Consider the following 24,729-nt stretch of genomic DNA (forward strand, 5'->3'; position numbering starts at 1 on the left):
TTTTGGAAAGAGGGGCAAGTATGAAGTCTGTTGGGGATGAGAGAGCTTGGGAAGTGAGTCAGTTGTTGTTCGCTGATGACACAGCGCTGGTGGCTGATTCATGTGAGAAACTGCAGAAGCTGGTGACTGAGTTTGGTAAAGTGTGTGGAAGAAGAAAGTTAAGAGTAAATGTGAATAAGAGCAAGGTTATTAGGTACAGTAGGGTTGAGGGTCAAGTCAATTGGGAGGTGAGTTTGAATGGAGAAAAACTGGAGGAAGTGAAGTGTTTTAGATATCTGGGAGTGGATCTGGCAGCGGATGGAACCATGGAAGCGGAAGTGGATCATAGGGTGGGGGAGGGGGCGAAAATTCTGGGGGCCTTGAAGAATGTGTGGAAGTCGAGAACATTATCTCGGAAAGCAAAAATGGGTATGTTTGAAGGAATAGTGGTTCCAACAATGTTGTATGGTTGCGAGGCGTGGGCTATGGATAGAGTTGTGCGCAGGAGGATGGATGTGCTGGAAATGAGATGTTTGAGGACAATGTGTGGTGTGAGGTGGTTTGATCGAGTGAGTAACGTAAGGGTAAGAGAGATGTGTGGAAATAAAAAGAGCGTGGTTGAGAGAGCAGAAGAGGGTGTTTTGAAGTGGTTTGGGCACATGGAGAGGATGAGTGAGGAAAGATTGACCAAGAGGATATATGTGTCGGAGGTGGAGGGAACAAGGAGAAGAGGGAGACCAAATTGGAGGTGGAAAGATGGAGTGAAAAAGATTTTGTGTGATCGGGGCCTGAACATGCAGGAGGGTGAAAGGAGGGCAAGGAATAGAGTGAATTGGAGCGATGTGGTATACCGGGGCTGACGTGCTGTCAGTGGATTGAATCAAGGCATGTGAAGCGTCTGGGGTAAACCATGGAAAGCTGTGTAGGTATGTATATTTGCGTGTGTGGACGTATGTATATACATGTGTATGGGGGGGGTTGGGCCATTTCTTTCGTCTGTTTCCTTGCGCTACCTCGCAAACGCGGGAGACAGCGACAAAGTATAAAAAAAAAAAAAAAAAAGTATATGTACATAAACGCCCATACACGTACATATATATACACATACATGTCAACATACACAGACAAATACATATATATACACATGTACATATTAGTACTTGCTTGCCTTCAATCCATTCCCGGCACCACCCTGCCCCACAGGAAACATCACTGCTGCCTCCCGTTAATGGTATGGCCTTGATTTGGGCCTCAGCTGCCCTTACCATCTCGGGAAAAAAAAGTATATACACTTACATACTATACCCTTCTATTTTCATTATTTGCTTTTTATATGGTGCACCTCATAATACAGGTGTATGCACAGAGTGACATCACATTCAGTACACATGTAATATGTTTTCTGCACTCTTCTTTGCCTTTAAGTGGTGTTGACACAAACATGACACCTGCCATGGACAGGATAGGGTGAGAAAAGTATCTTTCCATGAAACGTACTCGATTTCTATCAGTGTGAAAACTGGGTGTCACATTGATCACACTGAATTTGTCAACCATTTAATGACAGAATGCCTTAAATTCACTAAATACATATTGAAGTGTTTAGCACTGAGATGTCTATCAGGTGAAAGAACAGTTTGATATACCACCTTGTACTTTTTCTCACACACTCAACACAGCTGATAAGCGTATCACATTTATATACAGTTTATACAGCTCTCATTTTCTGATTGCACTTCACAACGCAAGTCAGTTCTTCACTTTCTCGCCACTGTCACTTGGACAGCCTACTGCTTGGAGATATTGGCTGTGAATATAATATTAGAAGACCCATTTGAAGCACAGTGAAGGGGTGGTCATATGCTGGCTTCATGTGGTTTAAGTGGAGGTAATGTGCAAATATTGGAATGTCTTAGCGTTATATATAACAAGGTTCAAATGTTTATGATGTGCTAGTTTTGAATGGCTCTGACTGTTAGTTTCATAATTTTTTTTATCAAACTTGCTCATTTTTTTTCATCCTGGTAACATTTTTGTTTTACCTTGCCCAGACCTTGAAGGGTGAAAGAAGCCTAAAAGAGCTAAACAAATATTCCCTGTAGTAGTTTTATTCATGCGAGTCCTTGAAAGAAATTTTTCCATGAAAATTAAAAGACATTGACCCCTAAGTTCAATAGATTCATTTTCAATAATTTTAAGATTTAGGGTTAATTTTCAGTATTACTGAATGTATGGAAAAATTATAATAATTTTTTTCAAGCTTTGTTTGCAGTTTCCCGCATTAGCCAGGAACAGACAAAGAAAGGCCGTATCCACTCACATAAAATATATGATTATATTAATGGTGCACTTTATCTGAAGGCTGTGTTGTATTTACAAAACAGTACACATTCTGGATGTAACTTATGAAATCTACAAGTGGTACAATTACATATGGAATTTCTAAGCATCTTGATGAATTATATTCATTGTTTACTGAGATACACTGCTACCCTTCTCTGTATCCAGTAATTTGCTCCCTTTAAACCAGCTGGAAGAGTTATTGTCAGAACAGAAGGTCTGGGACTATTGTCTGGCCCCCCCTCATACACTGGACATTCATAATACCTAGATCTAGTTGTGGATGGCAGCTCACTTCTACTGCTTACCATCATCTCATCTCCAGCACAGATATCTAAAGAAGGATAATCATGCATGCGTTTCAAAGCCTCTGGTGAAAATGAGGTAGTTTGCTGGGCATCTGATAATGGCAGATTTAGTGGTATTTCAGCTGCCTGGACAGTATCTGATTGTTGTTTTAAGCTATTTGTAACATCACATTCTTCCATAATTGCAGCTGCTAGCTGATGATGACACAGTGAACGAGCAGTTGTACAGGAAGATGTTAGGCCTCTTGCTGTGTAAGAACCATTCTCTACAACAGGTGATGGAACCATTTTCACAACAGGCAACAGTTCCATAAATTCTTGTGATGATGATTCCTCTAGTTCATACCTGGTAATAGACAAAGAAATTAGAAAAGATAAAATAATTTACTTTACAGACAAAAAGGGGCACAGTCTCTAGCTGTCGTGTGTAATGCACTGTAATGAGTAATGCTATTTCATGTGTGGCGGGATGATGACAGGAATGGATGAAGGCAGCAAGTATGAATACGTGCATGTGTATATATGTATATGTCTGTGTATGTATATGTATGTATACGTTGAAATGTATAGGTATGTATATGTATATGTGCATGTGTGGACGTGTAAGAAAATACATGTGTATGTGGGTGGGTTGGGCCGTTCTTCTGTCTGTTTTCTTGCGCTATCTCGCTAATGCGGGAGACAGCGACAAAGCATAATAATAATAATAATATGAAAATATATATATGTTTAAAGAGAGAGAGAGAGAGAAAAGCTATCCTGTATATTTACACATACTGTGCTATTAAATACATGTAGTTTATATATGAGATATATTGTTGCATAACTAAATTAACATATACCAAGACACTTCTGGCACCAATTACCTTAGATAATCATATTATAACTGTAGACCTTATAAATGTGCAAAGCCCGAGTTGTGTGATAGCTCGTGGCAAAAGGAGGAAGCCATTAGAAGGTAAACTTTCTTTTAATCTTTTTCATGTTTACTTTAGATGTACCTTCACACTAAAGTAGTACACTATATCATATTTTGCCATGCTCTCTCAAATGCAACACACTGTAAAACCATTTTTTTATTTTACCATATACAAACCCTCTGAACTCAAATTTCCTTTGACTTACCTGGGTTACTAAGGTGATGGGGGCTAACTAATTTCTTTACTTTAATTCAGTTTTCCTTATTGCACAAAATCATGATGAACCTTTGGAAAAAGATTACAGGAACTGCCACAGGGTCTTTGACCTTCATACAACAAAAGGCATAAAGACTGAAGCAACTGTAAAAGAATCTATATGATTGCAATATCTATATATAAATGTGGCAAATGCAATTAGTGATAAACTGATATACACATAGGCATCAGATGAGTTAGATTCTATTTCAACTTATCTTACAATTTTCCACACCACTGAAGGATTTATGAATCCAATTCACAATCTTACCTAGCAGAATTCCAAGAAGCACCAACAAGCCAAAGTCCTGAAACTAACAATCCATTCTGCCCAAGTTCATACCATTTTCTTTTGGTTTCTTCAGTATTCAGTTCAAATGCTGGTTTTGGGGCCTGTGGTTGTGAAAAGATGTCTACACTGGGCAGAACAGCATCTGCATTACTAATTTTCTTATCTTTTTCATTTTGTTTTGAGAATTCTAATTCATGCTTGTAACCATTATCACACTGACTATCATCAGAAGTTTGCTCCTGATTTGTTTCATCCAGCGCTTCCAAATCACATTCAGTGATGTTCGGAAGAAGGTCAGACAGATTATTAGGGGAGGGAAGATCAGTGAGGCTGAAATTCCAAGTAAGATGATGAAGGGGCCTGGAGTAAATGCGAGCAGCTTTCCGCAATACAGTTGTCAAAAATGCAGGTAGAAACTGAAATGCACCAAGCCAAAAGTAGGTAGGGCATCCATTCTCCATCCAGTTCTGAAAAAGATACATATTATTCAACATATCAGTTAGAGGATAAATCATATAATCATTCTTTTTTTTATCAACATTTATCTCTTTAAAAAGACTTTTATAGATATCATTTCATGACTTTTAGGTATGTGCTAATTAAGATTAGGGATTCAATATTTTTTCCTAAATTCATTTTCCTGTTGTTTTATGGATGACTCAATTAAAACTTCCAAAGAACTCTCATTATTCTAATAATGTAAAAATTCTATTACAGAAGTAAAAGAAAGAAAAATATACATATTTGGGAAATGTGCTTTAGTGCAACTGAATTTAACCAAGTAACTGTTCCCCATTCTGCTATGCTGCACAGATCTGAACTAAGGGAGGAGATATGTTCAATACAAGAAAGAGGATGAGTTTCAGTGTGGAACAAAGGTAGAGTTAAGTATGTAGAGTAAGGGGCAGTGTATAACAGTAAAGAGAGATATATGTTGAAGAGAGATCATTTAAGGAGAGAAGAAAAAGAGTACAGGTTGTACCTCTCTAATCCGGTGCTCTATGGTTCGGCACTTTTTGAATCTGCCTCTAGGGCGATGTTGTTAGCAGCACTAAAGTGCCAAAATCTGTTTACACTGCAGCTCTGCTAATTAACATTCCTGTTAATTTCTTAGACCCAGAACAAGTGTATAATGCTGATGAATCTGCCCTGTATTGGCACTGTATGGCATGAAAAGCCCTTTCCCAAGATACTGAGGAGTTCCCATATGGGGCTAAGGATTCCAAAGATTGGGAAATAATTCTTGGCTGCTGATGGTAATTGGTAAGAGTGTTCACCCAAGAGCCCTAAATTTAGAGGGGTCAATTTCTGTTTTCCAGCATTTTCTGTGGTCAAGCAAAGGCCAGGTCCCAAGGTTGCTGGATTGAATAGGTACAACCTGTATGTAATGAGACAAAAACCTGAAGGACACCACTGTAGTTAGGATAAGAAAAGCCACTCCATCAGTGATTATTACAATGAACTGACTGATTAGAGATGAAGCTATGCATCAGAGAATATATTTCATATAAACATAGAAATGTCTACAGATTTATCCAGGCTCACCCTAAAGAACTGCATTCTCACAAGCAGGTCATGGAGGAAATGTTGCAGTACAATTGGAGCAGGATAAGAACACTGTTGTCTCCAAGCAAGTGGTGTGTGTCCTAACATTACTGCAGTTATCACTTCCTCACACCCATTGCCCCATCCACCAGCCCCCTAGAAGTAAGAAGTATAGTAAATTTACAAAATATAATATCTTTTAAATGCATGGAAAAATCATTATTAATATTGGAACAGTTGTGGTAAGCAAAATCTATTTCTACATAATCTGAATTCAAAGCTAACTCATTTTCTACCTTATTCTAAATCCAAAAGTAAATACTTTTCTTTCTTTTATATTTGACTATTGTATCTTGTGTCAGTGAGGTAGCACCAGAAAAAGATGAAGAAAAGACCTCATTCACTTGCATTCATTCTCTAGGTGTCATGTGTGATGCCCTAAAACCACAGCCACCTATCCATAACCAGTCTCCACAGACCTTTCTGTGGTCTCCCCTGGCTGCTTCATATGCCCTGATTCAGTCCACTGATAGTATGCTGCCCTCTGTATACCACAATGCTCCAGTTAACTCTACCCCATGCATGCCTTTCATATTCTATGTTCAAGTCTTGAACACTCAAAGTCATATTCACTCTATCCTTCCATCTGTAGTTTAGTCTCTCCTTACCTCCACTTCTCGTACATACATAATCTTTGATACCATTTCTTTGCTCATTTTCTCCAGGCATCCAAACCATTTCAGCACACCATGTTCAGCTCTCTCTCTCTCATTACCACACATCTCTCTTACCTTATAATTACTTAATTTACACTTCTCACACCACATTACCAACTTTTACATTCACATCACCCATCACTATTACTACATCCCCTGCATCAATTTTGCTGACACACTCACTCTAGTCTTCCTAAAACCCTCAGCACTCTTCCTCATTCCTCTTGTGTTGTGGTTTATAAACACTATACATATATATATCATTATACTTAATCACCAATTCCCACATCATCAAGGTAGTGGGGGAAAAAAAAAAAGCCACATTCATTCACACTCTCTCTAGCAGTCATGTGTAATGCACCAAAACCACAGCTTCTTATCCACATCCAGGCCCTACAGACCTTTCCATGATTTATCCCAGACATTTCACATGCACTGGTTCAGTCCATTGACAGCACGTCAACCATGGTATAACACATCGTTCCAATTCACTCTATTCCTTGCATGCCTCTCACCTTTCTGCATGTTTAGTCCCTGGCTGCTCAAAATCTTTTTCACTCCATCCTTCCACTTCCAATTTGGTCTCTTGCTTCTCCTTGTTCCCTCCACCTCTGACATATATATCCTCTTTGTCAGCCTTTCCCCTCTCATTCATTCCATATGTCCAAACCACTTCAACACACCCTCTTCTGCTTTCTCAACCACATTTTATTACCACACATTTCTCTCACCCTTTCATTACTTACTTGATCAAATCATCTCACACCATATATTGTCCACAAACATTTCATTTCCAATGCATCCACCCTCTTCTGTGCAACCCTATCTATAGCCCATGCCTAGCAACCATATAATATTGTTGGAACTAACATTCTTTCAAACATACACATTTTTGCTCTCTGGATAACGTTCTCTCTTTCCACACATTCTTCATCACTCCCAGAACCTTCACCCTCTCCCCACCCTATTACTTACTTCTGCTTCCATGGTTCCATTTGCTGCCAAGTCCACTCCCAGATATCTAAAACACTTCACTTCCTCTAGTTTTTCTCCATTCAATCTTACATCCCAACTAACCTGTCCCTCAAACCTGTTGAACCTAATAACCTCACTCTTATTCACATTTACTCTCAACTTTCTCCTTTCACACACTTTTCCAAACTCAGTCACCAACTTCTGCAGTTTCTCACCTGAATCAGCCACCAGTGCTGTATCATCAGCAAACAACAACTGACTCACTTCTCAAGCCCTCTCATCCCCAACAGACTGCATACTCGCCCCTCTCTCCAAAACTCTTGCATCTACCTCCCTAACCACCCCATCCAAAAGCAAATTAAACAACCATAGAGACATCACACACCATTACTGCAGACCGACCTTCACTGAAAACCAATCACTCTCCTCTCTTCCTACTCATAGTTCGAACACTCGCCTTTATCCCTTTGCCTTTGTACAATGGCACCATACACGCATTCTGGCAATCCTTAGGCACTTCACCATGATTCATACATATAGTGAATATCCTTACCAACCAATCAACATCACAGTCACCCCCTTTCTTAAAAAATTCAACTGCAATACCATCCAAACCCACCCCTTTGCCAGATTTCATCTTCCACAAGGCTTTCATCACTTCTTCTCTTTTCACCAAACCACTCTCCCTGACTGTCTCACTCTGCGCACCACTCTAACCAAAAGACCCTACATCTACCACTCTATCATCAAATACATTTAACAATCCTTCAAAATACTCAGTCCACCTCCTCCTCACTTCATCAATTCCCTCTTGCCCCCTTCACCAATGTTCCCATTTGTTCTCTTGTCTTATGCATGTTATTTACTTCCTTCCAAAACATCTTTTCATTCTCCCTAAAGTTTAATGATACTCTCACACCAACTCTCATTTGCCCTCTTTTTCAACCCTTGCATCTTCCTCTTGGCCTCCTGCTGCTTTTTTTTTATACATCTCCCGGTCATTTGTACTCCTTCCTTGCAAGTGTTGTCCAAATGCTTCTCTTTTCTCCTTCACTAACAACTTTACTTCCTCATCCCACCACTCATTACCCTTTCTAATCTGTCCACCTCCCTCATTCCTCATGCCACATGCATCTCTTGCACTTGCCATTACTGCTTTCCTAAATACATCCCATTCCTCACATTCTCCCCTCACATCATTTGCTCTCACTTGCATCAGAGATATATTTGACGAAGTGATAGAGTGGTGATGTAGAAATCCAAGGTAAAGAGGATCAAGATTTAAGACAGCTATGGTGCAGTCACTATTAAAGCAGTAGTTTTAACAGCTGTAGTGCTGACTAGACCAAAATAATTCTTATCTAAAGTACTTATTTCTGGTATATTCTGGCTATTCCTTATCGGGCTGAAAAAGTAGTGCTAGTGAACTCAAGCAGTGCAACTTCAAGGGCATGGAACTCTATTATCTCTTGGTAACTCAGTGTATGAACCCTAAGCAATGGACATCCCAAAGCCATCAAAGTGGCAGGACAGGAAAACAAAAGTGCAGCCAGTCATAGGTATGTAGAGCCATCATACTGGCCTCATTTGGACTTGTTACTTGCCCCATACTGTATATGTGTGACATGACTAAACAAGAATGAAGAAAATGTTAACCACTAACTAGAGCATCGTTCCATTTATTTAGGACCAGGTAGCCAAAGCAAGCCAGAGTGAGTATAGCTGAGTCAGCAGATAAAAAGAATATGTACAAAAGCTTAATTATGATTAACAGATATATGGATATCCGGGTGCATAGTAATATCAAATGAAACACTGTTCCTAGCATCCACACCCATACACTCATGAGGAAGAACCTGATTACAGTTTTCTAAACATTTTTGATAACAATGACAGTGAACAAGTCTTCATGAGATGTAGTTACAAAGTAACTAGAGGCCATAGTAAGAAGCTGGGTAAGAAGTTAGTTAATAAGGATTTAAAGTACTGTTTTAGCACAAGGGTAGTAGATGGTTGGAATTGATTTACCAAGGAAACAGTGATTGCTGGCAATTTACAAAGATTTGATAGGCTTTGATGGTATAGAAAGATCAAGAGATGGGTCATTATGAGTGTAGAACTCTCATTCCATACTGCATAAATCCTTAAATAAAAAAAGTAAATAATTACACAAACACACATGGCTAAACTCAAGTGGTTTAAACATGGGTGCTAAATGAACAAATAATGGATAATCTACAGGTTAAACCCCTGATAACTTTTAGGCTTACTGCCTTTTACTTGAGGTCAATCTGGATTTTGAGATGCAGACATGTGCTATCTAATATGTTACTGACATCAAGATGACAATTATTGAGGTAAGAAATCTGTTATGAGGTTAAAGCATTTGTTGTTAGCCTTTTCACCAAAATTACATCTTATTTAAGGCCATGGAACAAGCACAACTAAAGAACAATTTTGAAAGCATTATCACTTGTGAAAAAATTCAGTAAAACATATAGCAATACATCCACATCTTAAGCAAACGAAATGGAAAATTCATGCTTTTCTCAAGTATAATTTCCTGTAAAATGCTAAAAATAAATTTGTAAATATAAAATTTCTTTACACTTTTCATCTTTCTTAAAGGTTATTACATCTAAGAATACAGAGCATAATTTTCAGTCTGCTGTAAAAAATAGATAAATAAAAAAAGATATGAAGCACATCACATACTGTTGTTGCCTCCAAAGCAACATCTAAGGACAGTGTGATAGCATGCAAGATGCTGTTGTACTGCTGAACTTCCCGCTTTATCACATCAACCAGTTCCTTGTCTTCAAGCTGACTCACTTCTTCCACTCTATCAACTGGCTTTGGTAACTATAAAACAGAGTACTTTCTTGAATTACTATTGCAGTAAATTCCCATCTATATTATATAAACAATAATTAGGAACAGGTGAAAATACAGTGCCAATAAATTACAGTAAATTCTGAACGAATTATCCAGCAAAGATAAGTCATTTCAACGCTCCCATAAATAATTCATTGTATTACCATTTTCTTCAGCATTTTCAATTCCTTAGCCATGCTCCTTTCAGCTGTGCCCTGAAGTGTCTGTGTCCCACCAACAGTGGCCAGAGCGGTAAGGAACTGCTGACCTGTTTCAATCTCCTGAATATGTTGTACTCCTGCAGGCAGCCCAAAGACCTCAGGTCGTTCTAAACCTGTAACCCCCTTTTCAGGAAGAATTGGAACTATTAATGAACTGTAAATGAAACCTATAATGAAGAAGGTTTTCAAGTCAAAATGAGGTTGTAAATGTAAAGAGATCACTTATCAATACTGCATGAACATTATCTTTTAAACAAAAGGGTATATTACACAGAACCTTCTCCACCAATCAAAACCTCCACATATATCTCCAGAATCCTTTATCTTTAATCTACTTCTAAGTCTACTGATACTTCCCTTATTTGTTTACAATACTTTTACCCAAAATAATGCCACCATTAAGTGGAATTTTGGTTTAGGCAAGGAATCCACTAATCAAGTAATGAACAAAGAGTAAAACGCTCAGCTAATTCTTAATGTGATAAGAGCCTGTAAAGCCATAACCACAGATTCCATAAGTTAGGAGAATCTGTAGCATTAAGGATGGAATTCCCATAAATTTTCAGATGGAAATTTCAAGAAAGCTTAAAAAGCTGTGTGGGACAATATTGTCAGAATCTATTTGTACTTAATGTATATACTTCTTTCTAACCAGAGTCAGCAAGGTGAGCAAGGAAAATGAGACAACCCATCTACCTTGGGAATGATACACTATATCCCAGTGATAACCTGTGGGTAATCACACCACTGTCGCTAAATGGTCACCATGCACAAACCACTGCCTGCCAGTTTCCTGTACAGGAATAAGGGTTTACATCACAAGCTAAAATGTGGATGTAATGAACACAACCATTTATACCCTATTCTGTAATCACTTCAGCAACAGCCTCTAGTTTGTCTTTACTTCAAGCATCTCTTTCCTCAGTGTATGGCTTTCATCATACATTGCTTTCTACAAACATCCAATCTGTTAATTTCTCCAAGACTTTGCATTTGCCTCCCTCACCACCCCATTCATTAACAAATCAAACCATGGTGACATCACACACCACTGCTGCAGACCAACCTGAAGTGGGAACCATTCAATCTCCTCTCTTACAACTTGCACACATGCCTTACACCCTGATAAAAACTTCTAACTCCTAGCAGCTTACCTCTCACACCATATATTCTTAAGACCTTCCACAAAGCATCTCTTTCAACCCCATCACATGCCATTTCCAGATCCATAAATGTCATATACAAATCTACCTGTATTTCTAAGTATTTCTCACACATTCTTCAAAGCAAACACCTGATCCACACATCCTCTACTGCTTCTGAAACCACACTGCTCCTCTCCAGTCTGATGCTCTGTACATACCTTTACCATGTCAATCAATACCCTCCCATACAATTTGCCAGGTCTCTTTTCTTTTCTTTTAAACTATTCGCCATTTCCCGCGTTAGCGAGGTAGCGTTAAGAACAGAGGACTGGGCCTTTTTTGGAATATCCTCACCTGGCCCCCTCTGTTCCTTCTTTTGGAAAATTAAAAAAAAAACGAGAGGGGAGGATTTCCAGCCCCCCGCTCCCTCCCTTTTAGTCGCCTTCTACGACATGCAGGGAATACGTGGGAAGTATTCTTAATCCCCTATCCCCAGGGATAAATTTGCCAGGTATACTCAACAAACTTATTATGGTGTAGTTTGAACATTCACCTTTATCCCCCTTGCCTTTAAACAATGGCACTATACATGCATTCTGCCTATCTTCAGCCACTTCACCGTGATCCATATATCATATCATATCTATCATACTTGATCATTGTTTCCCACGTTAGTGAGTTAGCGCCAGGAAACAGTCGAAGAATGGCCTATCCACTCACAGACACACATATATAAATAAATGCCCATTTTTTTTTTTACTATTATACTTTGTCACTGTCTCCTGCGTTAGTGAGGTAGTGCAAGGAAACAGACGAAAGAATGGCCCAACCCACCCACATACACATGTATATACAGAAACGCCCAAACATGCACATATACATACCTATACATTTCAACGTATACATACATATACATATATAGACATATACATATATACACCAGTACATATTCATACATGCTACCTACATACATTCCCGCCACCACCCCACCACACATGAACTGGCACCCCCCTCCCCCACTTGCGTGCAAGGTAGCGCTAAGAAAAGACAACAAAGACCACATTTGTTCACACTCAGTCTCCAGCTATCATGTGTTATGCACCGAAACCACAGCTCCCTTTCCACATCCAGGCCCCACAAACTTTCCATAGTTCACCCCAGACGCTTCACATGCCCTGGTTCAATCCATTGACAGCATGTTGACCCCATTATACCACATCGTTCCAATTCACTCTGTTCCTTGCATGCCTTTCACCCTCCTGTATGTTCAGGCCTCGATCACTCAAAATCTTTTTCGCCCCATCCTTCCACCTCCAATTCGGTCTCCCACTTCTCCTTGTTCCCTCCACCTCCGACATATATATCCTCTTTGTCAATCTTTCCTCACTCATTCTCTCCATGTAACCAAACCATTTCAATACACCCTCCTCTGCTCTCTCAACCACACTCTTTTTATTACCACACATCTCTCTTATCCTCTCATTACTTACTTGATCAAACCACCTGACACCACATATTGTCCTCAAACATCTCATTTCCAACACATCCACCCTCCTCTGCACACCTCTATCTATAGCCCATTCCTCACAACCATATAACATTGTTGGAACCAACATACCCATTTTTGCTCTCCAAGATAACGTTCTCGCCTTCCACACATTCTTCAAACGCTCTCAGAACTTTCGCCCCTTCCCCACTCAGTGACTCACTTCTGCTTCCATGGTTCCATCCGCTGTTATACCCACTCCCAGATAACTAAAACACTTCACTTCCTTCAATTTTTCTCCATTCAAACATACCTCCCAATTGACTTGTCCCTCAACCCTACTGAACCTAATAACCTTGCTCTTATTCACATTTACTCTCAGCTTTCTTCTTTCACACACTTTACCAAACTCATTCACCAACTTCTGCAGTTTCTCACCCGAATCGGCCACCAACACTGTATCACCAGTGAACAACAACTGACTCACTTCCCAAGCCCTCTCATCCATTACAGACTGCATACTTGCCCCTCTCTCCAGAACTCTTGCATTCACCTTCCTAACAACCCCATCCACATATATGTGGTCAGGAAGTACTGTGTTGAGTGAACGCATCAGTAGCAAGCAACACCTCTCTTTCCTAGCGCTCGTGTTGTGTGCCGTGTGTGTGTGTGTGTGTGCATGTGTAAACATATATGAGAAACATGAAAAAATTAAGGATTCATTTTGGCAAGAGTAAAGATAAGCTGTATATGAGATCAACTATTACGAAAATATGTATTGGGGTGTGTGTGTGTGTGTGTGTGTGTGTGTTTGTGTGTGTGTCATCAGGTACTGCTTCAATGCTTAACAAAAAAGAACCTTTCTACTATCACGCACATTAAAAGTTTCTAAACAAGTTTACCCAGTGATGCAAACTTCATAACAATTTACAGCTTCTTAATTTCAAAATATGCTTCTTAATGGTTATAACACTCCTACAATACTTTATACCTTAACAAATTCCTGAAGTTCATCAAGTTTCCCAATATAATCTGGAAAAAGTAAGGACAATCCTCCTTCTTCATTTTCTTCTCCTATGGCAGCATTTGACCTGCTATCTCCTACATGCCTTGAGTCTTGTAAAAATGCATTACTTGGGTTTGGGTTTTCCTCTTCCTCAGGGAGTTTAAGGGAGATAGTAAGTACATCCTTGAGGATGCTAGTGATGACATGTTGGTCTTCAGTTCTCAGGACACGGCCACCATAGAAAACTTGCCCCACTAGATACTGCAAGGTCTCCTGTTCCACCACCTGACCCTCCTCAACACTTGACTATGAAGCAGAATTTACACATTATTATTATCATGTGAAAATTGCATACTGCCATAACCTGTTAGACGATTAAGTGTATCACTACATTAATAGTAAAATTCTGATGATAAAAGCCCAAACTATATTTCTCAGAGATAAAACTTATACATTTTTTTCTATACTATCAAAAACTGCCATAAAAATATATGAGTAAGAAGCTCCCAAAACTGGTTTCTGAATTTGGAAGTTGTGAAAGGAGAAAGTTAAGAGTAAAAGTGAATAAAAGCAAGGCTATTAAGTTGAAAGTACAATGATACAGGTTAGTTGGAGGATACACTTGAATGGAGAAGTGTTTTAGATACTTGGGAGTAGTGGAGCCATGGGAGCTAAAGTGAGCCATGAGGTGAGTGTAAAGGTCCTAGATGTAGTAAGGAGTGTGTGGAAGAAGAGGTCAATACACAGTCTGTGAGGGCTGGAGAGGTCAACACAGCCTATGAGGGCAAAAGTGGGTATGTTTAGCAGTAAAGAAGCCCCACCAGCATTGTATGGATACAATGTTTGGGCCCTCAATGAAAAAGAATTAAATGGGATGAATGTTTTGAAAAGAAAATGACTGGAGACAATATATAGTGTTAGGAGGGGTAAATGAATAAGAAATGATGGGGTAAGAGAAAGGTGTGGTAGTAAGAAGAGTATGGTTGAGGCTACTTAAGAGGGTGAGATGAAATGGTTTGAACATAGGGAGAGAATGAGTGAGGAGAAAGCGACAAATAGGATATATGTGTCAGAAGAGGAGAGGCCAAGGAAAAGAAAAGCCAAACTGGATATGGAAGGATGTAGTGAATAAGATTTTGAGTGCTTGGAGCCTGGATATCCAGGAGGGTGTAAAGCATGCACAGGACAGAGTGAATTAGAGCAATGTGGTATAGAGTGACATGCTGTCAATGGACTGAACAAGGGCATATGAAGTGGCCTGTGGGGCCCGGGTGTGTAAAGGGGACTGTGATTTTGGTGCAATAATCATGATAGCTAGAGAATGAATGTGATTAAATGAGGATATTTCTTCATCTGTTCCTTGAATTACCTTACTAAAATGGGAAACAGTAGTCAAGTATGCAGAAAATAAAAGTATAAATATAGTAAGTCAAGAGAGTATACCTGGTAAAGTGTATGGGAGAATAGTATATGGGAAGGTGATGGCAAAGACAAAACATATAATTTAAGAGGAACATAGTGGCTTCATAGGAGTTAGAGTATGTGTGGACGAGGTGTCAGCTTCGAAGACTTTATGAGAAATACTTAGAGAAAGAAAGTGAACTGTATATAGCATTTATTGATTTGGAGAAATTGTATGAAAGGGTTCACAGAGAGGCCATGCAGAACTTGCAGGGAGTTTATGGAGTAAACAGGAAGTTATCAAATGCAGTGAAGAATTTTACCTGAAGAGTAAAATAAGACTGTGACCAGAAAGCAAGGAGGGTGAATGGCTTCCAGGGAAAGTATGCATCCATCAAAGATGTGTGATGTCACTCTGGGTGTTTAATCTGATAATGGTTGGATTGCAAGGGAGGTCAATGCAAGGGTCCTAGAGCAAGTGGAATATGTAAGTGCCCTTGGGGTAAGGAGGCATGTTTGTAGATGATGTGCCTCTTACAGTAAACTAGCAAGAAAAAATCCAGAAGCTGATGACAGAGTTTAGAAGAGTAATTAACTATGTGTCCTTTGTATGGAGGAAGTTAAACAGACACATTAGGTTGAAGTAGTCGGTAGGAACATTAGGTGGGGGCCTCTGAAAACACTGCGTTAGAGTTGCCCTCTGTCAGTGGCCTGTTAAGGGTGAGGCACTTTAGGCTAAAAAGCAGCACTGGCGTTCACCAGTTATGGAGATTCTTTTGCCATGGCCACACCCTTGAGGAAGTTTTCAAAGGGAACAGGTGTCAGAGACGCAGATTGATATATACATACTCCCATGCATGGCACTACAAAAAATGCACTTTAATAAATTTATCATAATAATCAAATTAGGATGATAACATTTTTAATATTGGAATAAGATACATCCTGCAAGAAAAATCATGAAACATGTAGTGACTTACTGTTACAAGATTGATGGCCATAATGAGATCAACATTAGTAAAGGTTGGAGGATTAGCCCAAGCAAGATGACCATGGCGACCACGCTCACTCACTACTGTGTGAAAGACTCCTAGACCATGTAGCAAGCGGAATGTTGCTAACTCTTCCTCTTCTTCCTGAAATAACATTAAATGTTCATGAACATTTTTCCAAAAAGCAACATTATTTCACTTTTTCACTCAAGATACCTGGTTACATATATCTAAGACACTGCATTTTAACAGTGACACAAATATAGTAATGACAATACAACATAAAACTGCAGTAATTATCAAAGAAGAAATAAGTATGCAAGGAATACTTACAAATCTACAGAGATAACAGAACAGAAGTTACAAAAGGAGAAAAAAGATAGCCATCATTGTAAAGTATGGTATGAAAAGAGATATTGTGTACAATATTCTGAGGACCTAACACTGAGCTGTGACCCTCTGATTCTCAACTGAGTAACAGTAGGTGTTACTATAATCTCAAAGTCATTTTGAGGAAAAGAATTCTATGAACTTTATATGAACTTAAAAGATGCCAAAAAGGAGTCACTAATACATAAACAAAAGAAACCTAAAAACCATCTTTCATTTCATGAAGTAGTCAGCCTTTGTTAGTGAAGTGGGGGTTACAGTAATCCCAGGAAGTTAATTTTCAAAGTAATTAATAGCTGGCAGTAGTGTTGGCACCATCCTCCTAAGTAACCTCTTAGAACCTTCCATTAAGCGTACATGTGACTCATCTCAGCTGCCAGCTAAATGGTGAGGTTGATGGAAACTCTTGAGCAAGTGGAGTATTCTAACACCAATACCTCAATATATACATGTATCTATTGACCAGCAATAAGGTAAGATGAACACCTGGGTTGAGAGTTGGCTTACTACTGCACCTAGGACTCAAACCCAGGCAGGCCTGATCAAATGCACGATTCATAGTTAGAAATGCTAATCACTGCACCACACAACCACATCATTCCCAATGACAGCAGGGCTCTTTAAGTTCCCTGGTTAAGTAGTGACTCTTCTAAGAAGAAATAGATAACAACACTGGAAAAACTCTAACACGTGAAATCAATGGGTTACTAAACCAACTACTGCTAGATAGCAAAAGTGAATGTACAGAAGACCTGAAAGCCTTACCTCATCACTGAACTCTAGGTGAGAAGCATAGCGAGAAATGGTGATGACAGCTTCCTGTAAGGCATAATGAGCATCTCCAGGACTGTCAATGTATACTTTCTCCACACTACGCAACAATGAAACAGGAAACTGTTGTGACAAGACAAATACTGGTCAAGAAATTTCTTAACCTTTTATGAGGTGATATTACAGTCTACTTTAAAAATAAATAATTATCATGTTCAATAATCTGTATGTAGAAATGGAGTTTTGTGCATAATATTCTTGCCTTAACTGTTAATTCAACCCATAATAAAACTTTCCAGAACAGTAAGGGTTTATAATGAAAGAATATGACCTTGGTTAGGTAGTAACAGAAAGCAATAAAAAGAAGTGGTAGGTAGGAACGTCATGTAAAAGTGTAGATTAGAACATTAGGAAAGAATGTTAGGAAGACACATTAGGTTGAAGTAGTTGGTAAGAACAATAGGTAGGAGCCTCTGAAAACACTGTGCTAGAAATTCCCTCTGCCAGTGTCCTGTTAATGATGAGACACTAAAGGCTAAGGAGCAGCACTACAGTTCAAAATATGATAAAAATATGTAAATTATGTATCTCTTTAAAGTAAATTTTTCAAGCATCTTAAAAACAAAATTTCTCCAAGTGATAAATCCTGGCAATAAGTAACTGTATATTAGAAATATCGTAAAGATGTGAATACTATGAACTGTAATTTGAAAATCAAGGCATCAATGGATTTTCGTAGGACTCTCTTTGTATCTGTAATATATGCAAAATTTAGAGAAAAAAAAGGAGAGAAATCTAATAATTCTATACATGTAATATCAAGGAAAGCTTATATGTCATGGCAAAGTAAACTCAATGCTACACAGACATCAGTGATTTTGCTGGGTGTCAGTAATGAATCAATAACTCTCTTGTTGAAACAGTCTAAGACAGTGACATTCACTATAAAAAGAATGTAGGCCAACTGAGGCAGAAAAAAAATTTGATCTGGCTGCAAAGGCTTTGTAGAAATGAATACATGTAGATTCATTGTATGAAAAGATATTTAAGTACATAAAAGAATTACACTTCTATACTTTATATGCGATAGTTCAAAAATGAGCACTTTTCCCTACACTCACAATCATCATTTACAACCTCTTTTTCAATTACTTATTATATTTTTTCTCTTCTCATATTTGGGCTCCTGCAGAAACATATGCAAGCCACATGGGGCCAGTGGGCTGTGTGTTGAATACCACATGTCTAAGGTGAGATATGACTCTATATACTTAAATATTGTTGGCTCTTCACTGCTCTTAAACTCAGAAAAATATGTTCCCTAATCATAGGTTAAAACAAGAGAATAGCATTCATTACCTTATCTGTAGGCTCACTGGTGAGAATCAGCCTGAAGTTGGGATTAAGAGAACCATCACTACTCTGGTTACGCAGGTTACTCTTAGTTGTACCGCTAGTAAAAAGTCGAGTGATGATATTTGCTAAGGTTGGTAACCATTCTAAGGCATGGTGTAGATTCTGCAGCACCACCCATCCACCCTCACGATTGCCAGCAAATATAGCCATCTCTGCCACACACGACTAGATAACAAAATACATGAAGTTAGACCAAAGTATTGCAGAAAACAATGTTTAAATATGAGAATTTGGTTCTGATTAAAGACTAGTTTCTGCACTTTTCATAAGGTTTATAGGATGTACAGAATTGAACTTTTTATGGAGTCTGTACAAACAACTTTGCAAGCAAAAGGGCAAAAACAATGGAGTCTTTTTAATACACTCTGGCATAAGATTATGCTGTCCTTGGAAAGCAGCAGGAGGGCCATAATCTGCAAATCCAAATCACTCAAATAATGCATTATGTACCTTTCAGTTTAAACCAGCTAAATCCAGCCCTGTAAATCAAACACAGACACCCAGTCTTCATCCTTAAACTCATACGTCCCTAGGAAACTGAACTTATAGATCAAAGCCAACTAACCTTCACAATAAATCCTAAAAAAGGGTTGATCAAACATTACTACTTACAAGAGCAGAAAAGTGTTATCTTATGAAAACTATCACTTCATTTTCCAAATCAAGTCTGCACCGCACCCTAAAATATCTCAAAGGTGAAGCCATATGAAACTTCAAAAGTTGTAAAATGCATTTAAACCCTAAGCAATAATGAAAAATATTTCAAAAACTACATGTTAACAAAACAAAATATTGCAGACAGGTTTTCAGATACTAATGACAATAACAAACAAGATATAAGACAGTACTTACTACGAATCCACTTCCACTATAAATGCTACTGAAAAGGACACGGAGTTCCATTACCTGTCCTTGACCAAGGGAGACACTGGTAAGAGGAATTTCAGGTTTCTGAGAAGCAAGAAGCATGACTTCCTCCAGGGCATCTATTCCTCCTGTGGTTACCAGAAGGAGGGGTACCTGGGTCCAAGGAAGGCCAGAGGCACGGGATACTTTTACATTCCCTGGGACCTCCAGGTAGCTACTTATATCTCCAGGTGAAAGAGATATGAAATGAGGACCAAGGACATCTTCAATGATAGTTTTGACAGCCCAAGTAACCTGAGAAAATTCTCACATTAATTTTCAACAAACCAAGAGTTAATGCTTTAATAAGTTCTATTAAAGTCAAAATTTATAAGACACACTTGAACAACAAAGTATTTCATTCATACCTTGTCTCGTCTGAGAGCAGAGATAAGGACTAGCCAAGATACGTGCGAAAGACGATCCCATGGGTGAGGAAATAAAGACTTCTCAGGAAAATTGCTTGACATAAGATTACCCCACATTACTGGATTATCTTTTAAACTTGCTTCAAGATCTGAGAGAAAAATAATATACATCATAAAGAGTCATATATAAGAAAATGTTTCTCCATTCATAAATATTAAAAGAAGTAAAGTAAAGATAACTATAACAACTGTAATAATATATATGAGTTAATCAGCTTTACAGGAATCAACTAGCTCAGCCTGAGTTACCCTCAGTTAACCAACCTTCAATATCAAATTTGGCCAGTAATTCAAGAAAATTCAGTCTGTCTCTAGTACCATGGCTACTGTCATCTTTACAACTTTGCCCTTTAACTAATGGTAGACACTTTTGCTTTGTAAAGTTATCTGCTAACTCTGACATATAAAACCCTTTTGCAATTCATTTTTGCCATGTGATGTCATCATACTGATCTATTGACTACTGTCTACCTGTAGATATGCGACGGAAGTTACCAACTGCATGATAACTGACCACCATACACATTCGCCAGTAATTCATCCATTTCATTTCTTTGGCAGGACAGAAATTGCAGGCTGCTGGGGGGATATGTTTTCAGGAAAACTGTATCTTATATTTCATTACATGTTACATATACTGTTACAAGAACAAAGTTGCCTGATACATGATGACTAAGCCCCATGAACACTTACTAATAATTCATCCACTTCCATGGCAAGATAGAAAATGCTGGCTGCTCTGGTACTATGTTTTTGGGAAATTATGCTACTGTTGAGCAGGAAGATTAAAAAAAAAAATGGAAAAATGGTTGGGGTGTGTTGTTATATCAGTGCACAATAACACTCTGCTTTTCTTCTGCAAGAACGAATTGCACTAAATCTATTTCACAAGTTCAGTTTTCTTAACTCAGACTTTCTGGTAATTTTCTTTTTCACTCTTGATTGCCATTTCCCCAATCAGTGATGCAGCACCAGGAAACAGACGAAGGATGCATCCACTCCCATACACATATATATACATATACACATACATATACATATATACACCTGTACATATTCATACTAGCTCACCTTTATCCATTCCCGGCGCCACCCCGACCCACAGTAGACAGCATTGCTACCCCCCCTTTGCTGGTAGAGTAATTAATATAAAAAGGTCCTTGACACATTATGGTTTATGGTTCTGATGTGGTTTCTCCATATGTGAAGAAGTGTTCAGTTACACTTGACACTTCACTTGAAATTTTGCTTATACTGATACTAGAGGAAGGTAAAATGTCAAGAATGTGCAGGAGAGTAAATATCATTTTATCTTTAACCCACAAACTGTGACATGCCTTGTATGAGTCCAATTATGCAAATACTACAGATTTATGAGACTTTTATAACACATGCCCAGTTTGCTTTCAGACCCAAGACACTCAATTCAACACTTCACCACAGCTGAATAATGGTAAATTTTTTTTTTTTTTCATTTTTCATACTTCCGCATGCAGACATTTACTTTTATACTTTTATATGATAGGCTTATAAGAGTTTTTTCTCTTCACGTGCTTTGCACAAAACACTATACCACAGTCGAACAAAGGTAGATAAATGATTTACACTTTTATTATTCATTATTCAGCATGCACATATTCAACATTATAAGAATATAATATTTCTTAAGAATCTTTATCATTTTGTATTTTCTGCACATACAACGGCAGGCAGGTTTCCCAATATCTATAGTCTACGAGTTAAGAAAGGAGTCTGGGAAGTTGTACTGAATTACAGACTAGTCTGTCCCTCTTAGGGAAAGTGACCTGTAAAATGCTAAAAGAAATAATCACAGAAAATGGATGACTCCTGACAAAGGAGAGACTACCTAAGCAAGAGACAACTTTGAATATACGGAAAGGAAGTCATGCATAACAAGCCTCTTAGACTTCTATGAGAAAGTGAGTTCTATTTTATACAAAAGGAAAGGGTAAGTGGAGTGTGTTTACCTGGACTGCCAGAAAGCATTTGACACTAAAGCACACAAGATCATGCATAACAAGCCTCTTAGACTTTCTATGAGAGAGTGAGTGCTATTCTATACAAAAGAAAAGGCTGGGTGGAGTGTGTTTATCTGGACTGCTAGAAAGCATTTGACACTACAGCACACAAGATGACAGAGAACCTGGATCTCTAGGCATAAACAAGGTGGGGGGGACTACCAGCATGTCAGAGGAGTCTTCTCAAAATATGTAGGAAACACCAGTGATGTAACACTGACCTAGGTTCTGAGACCAATGCTGTTCTTGATCTATGTAAATGACATGCCAGAGGAAGTGGACTAATATCTTAGTAGCTTACAGATGAATGGCAAAGTCATGAAACAACTAAAGAGAGAAGAGGAATGCATACAAAACAATGAGACCTAGAAACATTCAAAAGTTGGTATCATCTAGCTGGATATAAGCTGCAGGAATCTCTGAGTGAAACTCGGTAGTCAAAACTGCACCTATGGTCATGAGAACTGTGAAGGAGACAAACTATTAGCTGGCAAATATTAGAAATTCCGTCAAGTACAGGAACAAGAAAATATTCAGCAAACTGCTCACATCATACGTTAGGCCAAAAAAAAAAAAATATGATTTCTAGGTTTGGTCGCTGTACTTAACCTTTTCATTGTGCTATGCCACTGTCGTGAGTCTGGAAAAATTTTTACTATACATCTATTTATATCTATGATGCCTGTTCCCTTCTGAAACTCCCTCAAGAGGGTGGCCACAGCAATAGTCTCCAAAACTATGGAACTCCAGTGCTGCTTCTTAGCCTTTAATGTCTCACTCTTACCAGGCCACTGGCCACTGGCAGAGGGAAAGTCTAGTGCAGTGTTTGCAGAGACTCCTACCTAATATTCCTACTGACTACTACCTAGTGTTCCTACTTAACATTCCTACTACTTTTACCTGTTTTTGTCTAATGCTCCTACCTACTACTATCTATTGCTCCACAGGTACCTGCAAATCAGCAAAGAAAGTGTAACTGAGTCATCATGTCAGAGTGTATGGTCTTTAGTGTGAAAAATTTTACTGTAAAAGAAACAGTTTCTTTTATATCAATTACAAGGTCTTTCTTAATTCATTCATGTATTTAAAGTTCTATCAGTGTAACAATAAGAAAATATGTAAATACAGCACAAAAATATTATAAGAAATATGTAAAATAGGCAGAAAATATGAAAACCATACATAAAAGATGTGTGAAATCAAGTGACGTGTTACTGTGTATGTACCTGTATATCACCCCTAGAAAAACTCCACACTCATCATATATAGGATCCTTGTTGGTATTAGGGCCTGTCATTCATCAGTTTAACATTCTGCCACATCAGTAAGGAATAAAATATACAGGACTGCATTTTTGGGAGTTCTTTCAATAATATATGATACAAAGATAATCTGTAAAGAAAAATTTGGAGAAGGGGGAGGGATTTCTTTATTCTCTTTTTGTGTATATGGAAACTATCTTTCTAGAAAGAATACTAAATGAAATAATAAAAAAAAAGCACTAAGAACTAGAACAGAAAGTCCAAACAATGGAAACAAAGACTGTGCCAGAATTAAGAGAGGAGTCACGAGGATAGGTTATAGGCCATAAACTTGTCCACCATTGAAGAGAGAAGAATATGAGGATATTTGATCACAACCTTTAAGATTCTAAAGTAGTTCAGTGATGTCAAAAGCAAATAGCTCCTCGAAAAATGTAATGATAGAACAATCAAAGGCCATAATCTGAAATTAAGCAAGACACTTACCAAGATTTTCTTTTCTTCAGAAAGTTCTTTTATAGTATAAGAGTACTTAATGAAAGCAATGAAACATGTAATGAATCTAAGAATGGCAACAGCTTAAAAAAGAGTATAATTCTAAAAAAAGTTACATGGCAGCAGAGAAAGTTCAAGAGATGGGGTCCCTACACAAGTTCCTCCCTATACTGTAACACATAGATAATTTCAGAGATCGTAATCATAAGTAATAAAATTCCAATGCATGCAAGTGGCTTATAGCCATTCAATAAATACCACACCTTGGAAGCTAGGGAGAGACATGAGGTGATAGACAGCAGGCCAAACAAGAACCAGTGATGGGTGTACCCAGTCCGGAGGGGAAGGCGCTGTACTATCATTGCTTGCCACCATTTGATGAAGCCACACCTCTTCATCAGCATCTACATCACCTGAAACTCTGTAGTACCTGGTTATTTCTACAGTCAAAGAACTGATTCAACAGAGAAATTAATTCCTTGTATCTGCAGTGGATTTGCTCATGTGACAATATCAAATGTATTGCTGTGTGTTTGGTAGTGAAGTGGCAATTGCAAGGGCCAAGCC

At 38.4% G+C, this 24,729-nt stretch overlaps 1 protein-coding gene across 1 annotated transcript in view; it reads right to left on the reverse strand.

Moving 5' to 3' along the window:
• Positions 1-2,071: 2,071 nt before the first annotated feature.
• Positions 2,072-24,729, reverse strand: part of LOC139765996 (dynein axonemal heavy chain 7-like) — a 178,548-nt gene continuing 155,890 nt past the window's right edge. The window contains 12 exon segments of the mRNA XM_071694035.1: positions 2,072-2,973; positions 4,074-4,561; positions 5,640-5,795; positions 10,046-10,192; positions 10,369-10,548; positions 14,048-14,368; positions 16,444-16,599; positions 17,611-17,739; positions 18,976-19,197; positions 19,939-20,193; positions 20,307-20,455; positions 24,426-24,583. Coding sequence (XP_071550136.1) covers positions 2,445-2,973; positions 4,074-4,561; positions 5,640-5,795; positions 10,046-10,192; positions 10,369-10,548; positions 14,048-14,368; positions 16,444-16,599; positions 17,611-17,739; positions 18,976-19,197; positions 19,939-20,193; positions 20,307-20,455; positions 24,426-24,583 — 2,890 coding nt within the window. The 3' untranslated portion in view covers positions 2,072-2,444.

The sequence above is a fragment of the Panulirus ornatus genome, chromosome 56 (genome assembly GCF_036320965.1).
Source record: "Panulirus ornatus isolate Po-2019 chromosome 56, ASM3632096v1, whole genome shotgun sequence".
In the NCBI taxonomy this organism is placed as follows: domain Eukaryota; kingdom Metazoa; phylum Arthropoda; class Malacostraca; order Decapoda; family Palinuridae; genus Panulirus; species Panulirus ornatus.